Here is a 9,005-nt window from a genome sequence, read left to right as displayed (position 1 = left end):
AAGAGAGGGTCATTTCAGAGGTGTGGCTGTCAGCATGTTTTTGCCATTATACATAGGTTCACATAGGTTCAGGAAGAGAACTCTGCTCCTGATGATCTTAGCAAACCTGCAACGTCTCTAATAACCTTCCTCTCTTTGTCATGTCTTCCAGTAAACATGCACAACACTGGAACGGAGTTTGCAGGAAGCTTTGTGGGTCAGTGACATTACCAGTGTACTAGGATGCATTAATTAATTGGATGAACTGAATAATAATAATTATAATAATAATAATAATAATTATTATTATTATAATTATTATTATTATTATTATTATTATTATTATTATAATAATAATTATTATTATTATTATTATTAATAATAATAATAATAATAATAATAATAATAATAATAATAATAATAACCCTCCTCTTAGCTTAGATTCTTATTTATATAGAAATGAAACGTTATATGCTGACAGGTAGTCCAGATAAACAGGACTTTTTGTCATCCCAGACATGCACAGGTAACTAGTGTCCCTCTAATACCAGAGTGACAGTGGACATCTGACAAAGACGCACACACTGATTTGGAATTAGATAAGAGTGATTTTAGAGGACATGGCATACACAATTTTCACTTAGGCACATTTATTTATGAGTGCTCCAGACTTTTGCCTTCACAACCCTCCAATTAAAAATAACTGTGGACTAATTGATTATATCTGTTTATATTTTATTAGCTTGAAGACTGGAATATTTTACATTTTACATTTCACATAGTCATTGATCTGCTTTGCTATGGCCTGATGGACACACTCCCTACTAACCTTATATAGCGTTATATTAAGAGTTAGTAGCACTGATATATTGGCATTGTCCCCCCTAACATTGTTGACTTGTCTTGACTTCCTCTTGTTTTAGTCACGTATCGACTTGCTTGTGGTTTCTTTTTTCTCTCCTCAGTCTGATTTATTACCAAACCATATTTTATTCATGAATTTACTTATGAAACAATCAAAGCAAACTCGCTCATTTACAGGACAGTACACATACACTGTACAACTGATCTCAGATCAGTATGGACAAAAGGAGCCATTACACACCAAGAATGGCAGACATGGTGATTGCATTTTAGCACCAGACTGCGTAGCCTAGTGGATGTGATGATAGTCTATATTAAAGTAGCAGCAGTAATACTAATTAAATGGTTAAGCAGCAAACAAATGTTAGGAGTTCAGAGTAGTTATAGTGGTAGTAGTTAAAGTGTAGTAGTGGTTATGGTGGTAGTAGTTGTAGTAAAGTACTGGTTAAAGTGATAGTAGTTATAGTGTAATAGTGGTTATGGTGGTAGTAGTGGTTATAGTGGTAGTTATAGTACAGTACAGGTTGTAGTAGTTACAGTATAGTAGTGGTTATAGTGGTAGTAGTTATAGTACTATACTATAGTATAGTATGGCAGTGTTTATAGTGGTACTAGGTGTAGTTATAATCTAGTAGTGTTTATAGTGGAAATAATTATAGTGTAGTAGTGGTTATAGTGGTAATAGTTGTAGTATGGTAGTGTTCATAGTGGTAGTAGGTGTAGTTGTAGTGTAGTAGTGGTTATAGTGGTAATAGTTATAGTATGGTAGTGTTCATAGTGGTAGTAGGTGTAGTTATTATAATCTAGTAATGGTTATAGTGGTAGTAGGTGTAGTATGGTAGTGTTCATAGTGGTAGTATGTGTAGTTATAGTCTAGTAGTGGTTATAGTGGTAGTAGGTGTAGTATGGTAGTGTTCATAGTGGTAGTAGGTGTAGTTGTAGTGTAGTAGTGGTTATAGTGGTAATAGTTATAGTATGGTAGTGTTCATAGTGGTAGTAGGTGTAGTATAGTCTAGTAATGGTTATAGTGGTAGTAGGTGTAGTATGGTAGTGTTCATAGTGGTAGTATGTGTAGTTATAGTCTAGTAGTGGTTATAGTGGTAGTAGGTGTAGTATGGTAGTGTTCATAGTGGTAGTATGTGTAGTTATAGTCTAGTAGTGGTTATAGTGGTAGTGATGTTATAGTTATAGGCTAGTAGTGGTTAGTGGCATCATAACTCATGGTGCAAAATAATGGTCAAATGTATTACACTTGTGTACTTTAGTAATAACAATAATCAGAAAATTCAGTTTGATGTCACTGAATTAACAGACAGTCACAAGGCACCGGAAGCCGTGACTCTTTTTCTAGGAAGAGATGTGTATTTATCTTTATTAATAGTCAGCGCCACCCCCACACACATCCCACTCACACACAGTGATGCAGTGCAGTGATGAATAATGTATGCACAGATTTGTCTGCAAGGATCCGTTTTTCTTATATTTGTGAAAAATGGCTTGAAGATCACAGGACAATGATGCCCCTGATAATATAAATGACATTGCTGAATACCCAGCAGTACTCGACACCTGCCATGATCACACACTGGTTCCGAGTATGGAGCCCCCTTTGACCTTGCTTCCTGAAGACTGACGTCTTGGCTGATGGCCCAGCTTTAACCCCAGCACAGAAGGATGCCCCGCCCTTCATGACGCACGTCTTCCTCTCTGTGTTACCGCAAGTACTGTTCCAAAAGTCACCTTCCCATAAGAAATCACAATAACAGTGGAAACGTGAAGAGCCTTATACAGTGAATCCACCCTCATTTACTGTAGGCTTGAATGCATCTTTTTAGTGGAGATGAACACTACTGTAGACTTGGTAAATTGCATTGCAAATGTACTTAAATTAAACAAATAGGATATGATGTAATCCTGCCTTTGTTTTAAAAAAATCAACATCAACACATGAAATAAGAATCTAGTTGTTGGTGGAATGGTACGGAGGTCAGTACTATGTCAACGATAAAATACAACACAAACTACACTGATGAAGCACGCAGGTTCCTGTCACTCACTCAATTCCTCCCACGAGTGAGGAGACCGTCAGTGACCAACCACAGTCACGGGATTATGAAAGTAACGGAACACAGTTCGGAACACAATGTAACGAGTAATGAGGACACCAAGATCTGGACCTCAGTCGTTTTACAAGTGTTTTGCCTTGTGATCTTTAATTAGGAAACTGATTGTGGGAATAGCAGCCGATAATATGTCGAATTGTGGATTACGTGTAAACAGCAAGACAATTGCTTTCCACCTGATTTCAAAGCATTAAAATTTTAAGAATAAAGATAAATAATTTCAAAAGTTATTACTATAAATATATACATAAATATTTGGGTTGTGTTACTCCTGTTAATAAACAGGCTGTAACAACAATCTTTTGTGCTTTAGTTTTATTTATTTATCTACAAATATGTACTCAGAGATGTAGGATAATAACACAGGAAAATAACAAAACAAAAATATTAACAACACAACCAATGTGAAGCTATAGATTTTTTAAGTTTCAGTGTGTATTTTAGTACGTATTTTCCAGTGAGAATACTTAGGTAATAACTAAAGTTAAATAACGAATTATTTGATGAAGTAAAATGATTAGAGAAGTGATGGATGATGAAAAAATGTGTAGAGTTACATAATTTGACACATATTGTTTCATATATCAAAGATGAAGGATTAAGAGTGATCTGAATAACTGAATTTACACGACAAATTGCTAAAGATAACTCGCTAAAGGCGGCCTTTGTTAATTAGACTACTGTGTGAAGTAAATCACATTTCTACATCAAGGTCTTCGCAAAAAAATTGATCTCTGGCCCTGTGTATATTTATATTCACCTTTGAGAACTTTGACAATGAACTCATTTCGACGTGCAGTGGTCAGCCTTTTCCCATCCCACGCACTGAGGGAGTTGTGGAAGTTGCATAAGGACAATAACGTTAATCCCAGCAGCGTGATGCACGTCTCACTTCGACATTATAAATAGCTGCTGGGGAAGCTGTATTTACACTATACGGATCGAATGACAGTCTTGTCAACATTTTGAGTTGGTACCGAAACGGTGTATTCAACCTATCTTATAGTTTAAAATACTTAACGTTTTCTTTTCGTGCAGTCCTGTGTTTTTTGTGTGGTAAAATATATATTTTCTTACAAATATATTAAAAATGGCAAATACCGCATTTCAACTTTTTGGGTACATCCTGGCCTATATCGGATTTTTTGGCATACTAGCCTCCACTTTTATGACTGAGTGGAAGACGTACGCACGGCCCAACGGTGAGGCGATACATCAAGAGGAAAACGTGGGTTTGTGGATGAAGTGCACCAAAGGTGCGGCCGGACTGGTCACCTGCACACCTTTTCACTCCATGTTATTTCAACCGAGTGAGTATCTGCAATTGTGCTGTCACAGTTTTATTCTACTTCTACAAACTACTTGTTTATACAACTATCGTTTATTTAGCAATTGCAGTTTAAGTTATAAACATGTTAATATTGTTATTCATCATCGCAGAGGAAATTAATATAAGCAGGGGCGTGATGGTCGCCAGCATCGTCCTCTGTGGCCTCGCTTCGCTGGTGGGAATATTGGGACTCAAATGCACCAAGTGTCTAGACGCGAACAAACACGTCAAGAGCGCAGTTGCCACCGTCGCTGGTGTACTGTTCATTCTCGGCGGTAAATTCAAATTATTATGTGCCTCTCTTTAGATTACAATATAACTTGCAATTGTCCCGTGTTTAATGAATGAATGAATGAATGAATGAATGAATGAATGGCTGGATTGGTGGATTAATATAAGAAGATAAAACTTTAACTGGATGTGTAGATAACCTCTCCTGTCCCTTTCTCACTCCAGGTCTATGTGCCCTTGGCTTAATCTCATGGTTTGCTCATGGAATTGCTCAAGACTTTCATAATGGGTCCGCTGCTACAAATAAGTATGTTCTTTTAAGCGCATCTCTTGCCAAATATAATTTTCGAACTGCATCCATGTAAAATCGTGCTTTTATGTTTTCTAGTAACTCACAATATTTGTTTTGCTCTCTAATAGGTATGAGTTTGGAAGTGCTCTGTTCGTCGGCTGGGGCGCAGCCGTGTTCTCCATCACTGGAGGGACTATTCTATGCATTTGCAGCAGAACATTTAAACAACACAAGCCATATACATCCAAGACTCACATCTCCGATGAGACAGGCAAAGAGTACGTATGAATCAGCCTGGCCTGAGTTACTTAAGAAAATACTTATTGAGCGTATGTGAAATATATTTTCTATTAGTAAACAAAAGCGACATAGCTTGCATTGCTTATAGAAAGATGTGGAGTTTATTTATGGTCCATTTAACTTATAGCAGCCATTGACTGAGATGTAGATTTCCAACTAAAATAGCCACAAGTAGCCAAAACAATAATTACTGTTAGCAAATGTTTTTTAACTGTTTCTACTGTTTTTGTAAATCTTTGTATTGTTGCATCTATATTGAATATGAGTCACATGTGTTCATTACAATTAATATGTACACCTTTAGATATATTGCCCCTCAGTAAATTGTATATGTGCTTGGTTTCAAACATGAACTTTGATACTAAGAAGGCAATTGTTTTAACAAACTGCTTTCATTTTGAATGCATGACATATTTAATCTCACGAGTGCCTTGTAAATTGTAAGATTGTGTGAGAAATGGTGTCAGCCTACACCATTAAATATGAAGTAGCTAGTGTAACAGTAACAGTGTGATTAATCATAATTAGTCATAAATAACAGGTCTTAGCATTATGATCATATAAAGCATTTTGTTCATTTGAACCTTTTTAAATATTAGTTTTAAGTGTGTTTTAATTATATATTGCCTCATTTTATTTGTGTTATCTTATTTGTATTTATTGATGTAAATGTATATTTTTGCAAAACATTATATAAACAGTAAATGGAATATGAAGTAAGTTTTATTATCATCATCATCATCATCATCATCATCGTCATCATCGTCGTCGTTGTTATCATCATCATCATTATCGTCATCGTTATTATTATTATTATTATTATTATTATATATTAGTATAACTGGCAGAAGAACGTTAGCATTAGATCCTAACGTTTGTCCTCAAGAGGGCGACATTGTCCCCCAAATGAAATGACAAAGCCGATCTTGAGACGCAGTGTTAATTCGTGTGGTCAACTACACATGAAGCAGTGTACTGTAGATATCGCATAGATATTAAAACCACACGTTAATTGCTGTACAACAACACAATTCATTGTATTCGCAGAGTATTACATTCAACACAATTAATTAAACACTTGGCTTTGTGTAGCATAACTACTCTAAATGTTGAGAACATTTAATTCTACATGTTGTCATGTAAACACCACTAGTGGTGGAGTAGACTGGACCAGTCCAGGGAATAGTGGATGTTTCTGCGTGATTTCCTACTTCAGGGGCGGGGAGGAGTCCATTTGTACCCTGGGGGAGAGGCACGTCACACAACTGTCCCGGTTATCGCTCCTTCAGAATGATTAACAGCAAACTTGGAAGAGTAAAAGAGCGGTGTCCGTATTTTCTTCCGCTTGTACCATTTTCCGTAAATTGGACGGTACCGACTCTGAAACACGGAGAGCACGTGCGCTTCACACAGCACTCCTACAGAATATGGATGTAAACTTGCTGCAAATCGGCGGTGTTTTAACAATCTTCCTTCAAACACTACTGCTGTCATCAGCTACTCTCGAACCTTATGACTTGCTTTACCACAACGGAATTGAAGCTTTTTCCAGAGGGGATTATATAGATGTTGTGCGATATATCGAGAAAGCGCTGAGGAGTTTCACTGAAGTCCGCGAGACCAAAATACGATGCAGACTTAAATGCAAAGATCAACATAGCCTGGACAGGTTTACGATGGACCTGCAATTATTTGACGTAGTTCTTCGACGAGCCGCCTGTTTAAATGACTGTATTGAAAGAAAAATTGGACCTCAGTCTATGCATAAAGTTAACGAGGAAGTTACCCAGGACTTCAACAGAAGAGTCCCTTACAACTATCTTCAACTTGCGTACCGAAAGGTAAATATAAATTAACAATATGTAATTTTCGAATGAGCAAACTAAAGTTGTGAGATAAAAAATAAGCCCCGTGGTTTTTCCTATTCACAAAAAAATTAAATAGTCACCTGTGAGTGGCCCCTGCGTGTACTGAATGACGTCATGTTTGCGATGACGCTCTGAACAAGGATGACGTAATGGATGTCTAGACGGTGCAGTGCGCGTCAAAGGACTTTAAAAACTTCACTTTACCCCCAAATAGTTTTTTCTCTCTTGTATTAAAACCTAACTGAGTTATGGCCCGGCTAATTTTGTTAAGCAGTTGCTAAAACCTATTCAGTAATAAGTATGCATTACAGATTACTAGGGGGAATTATGCTATATGTTCATGATAGTGTATTATAGTGTTTACCTACTACATTATATATTACGTTTATAGGCTTTATTTTATATATTTCTATATTATTTATATATATATAATACTTTTAAAATAATTGATATAAAAAGGTTCTCTGAAATATTCCAGAGATTGTTGTTGTGGAAATTTCCAAAAATCTATTCTGAAATAGATGAGGACTCAGACGTGGTTAAAAGAGAGTTTTATTACAAAAGTAAAAAAGCATGAGAGTCTCATCTAGAACAAGAACACTGAGGAGAGAGGCCAGTCCAATCTCCTTTATTCCTTTATCATCACATGTTTACAGTACATTTGGGCACACTGAGAAACTGAAGGGGGAGAATGCACAGTAGACAGTAGACAGTCTCACGTGTGCATTCCTCCTAATATGGATCTTTCCTGTTTTTAGCAGAACACAGAAAGAGCTGATGGTCAACAGAGGGATGACAGACATATCATAGTACTCTCTGTCTCTACATGTTCTCCTGACGCCAGTTACACACAAACATGGTTACAAATGAATCACTGAAACGAATCGCTGATCAACCGTATTCACAGTTTTTCTGCTAATGTATTAAATCATAATGTTCTTATGTGAACTTAAATTACATTAGCAAATTTCCCTCACATCGTTTAAACCACAGTATTGCGTCTTATAAATCTTACATAATGACGTTCTTGTCACATGCTCACTATGAGTAGAACGTTAAGAGGGCTGTTGCTATGCCTGAGATGCACCCTTTCTCCGTCTTGAATTGCGCTGGTCAGCTGCCTAATCCTGCATAAATTGTTGGCATAGTTTCTTATTGCTTGTTAGCCAGCAGAGCATTTCAGTAGATCAAGGCAGCCTACAGAGCACTGTGTTTGTGTCAGGGCAGAACTCAGATGCGATCCTGTCGAGGTTTCTAGACAGCAGACGTCAGAAATAACCACTGGGATGTGTATTTTAGGTTTAAGGAAGACAAATAGCACCTGTACGGTCCCAATAGTCTCACAGTCCACTTACTCACCTCACCTCTCCCATAATGGGGCTTTCTAACCAGTCCAAACATTGCCACAGTCACCAACTGTTTCTCCTTTGACAAGTATTTTCTTCCTTTCCTCCATTTACACAAATATTGACAAATATTTTGTTTTCCCCGTACAGCGTATTTGCACTTCTTAACAGAAAGACGCCCCCTTGTGCTAGGTCATGAATGGGTAATATTTGTGCCAAGCATAGACGTGGTCCTCGGTTGGTTGTTGGCTCTGCTGGACAAACCACAAAGAGCTCAAAGCTCCTCATAAGCTCATGGTTTCACCTGCCTTGCCTTGGGCCCTCCTGCCCCCAGGCGACCCTCTGGAGCTCGTTTGCAAACATGAAAGTTTCAGGTTGAAAGATAAACAAGACTAAAAGCAAATTCTCTTCTCTTCTTTGCTTCTGTCTGAATAATTAGAAAACATACATCAAGAGCATGATATAATAAAGCCAATCAGCTTTTGGGATTAGACTGGAAAAAAAAAACATCTGTGACTTCTGGTTTGCTGTGAATGCTGGTTTGCTAAGGGACACTTTGATTGCATTACATGGAAGAATAACTGGAAGACACACAGGACAATTAGTGTCTGTGACAATTGTGTTTCCCGTTTATAACCCAGCATTAAATACACATTTCACAAAACACTACGC

The 9,005-nt window shown here is 37.2% G+C and overlaps 1 protein-coding gene across 1 annotated transcript in view; it reads left to right on the top strand.

Annotated features, from left to right (window-relative positions):
* The first annotated feature begins 6,348 nt into the window (after window positions 1-6,348).
* p3h2 (prolyl 3-hydroxylase 2) overlaps window positions 6,349-9,005 on the top strand; it is a 41,104-nt gene continuing 38,447 nt past the window's right edge. Inside the window, exon 1 of the mRNA XM_077024567.1 lies at window positions 6,349-6,960. Coding sequence (XP_076880682.1) covers window positions 6,547-6,960 — 414 coding nt within the window. The 5' untranslated portion in view covers window positions 6,349-6,546. The remainder of the gene's footprint in view (window positions 6,961-9,005) is intronic.

Source organism: Brachyhypopomus gauderio, chromosome 12 (assembly GCF_052324685.1).
Source record: "Brachyhypopomus gauderio isolate BG-103 chromosome 12, BGAUD_0.2, whole genome shotgun sequence".
NCBI classification, from domain to species: Eukaryota; Metazoa; Chordata; class Actinopteri; order Gymnotiformes; family Hypopomidae; genus Brachyhypopomus; species Brachyhypopomus gauderio.
Note: the sequence above shows the minus strand (reverse complement) of the source record. Positions and strands in the feature narration are given on the sequence as shown.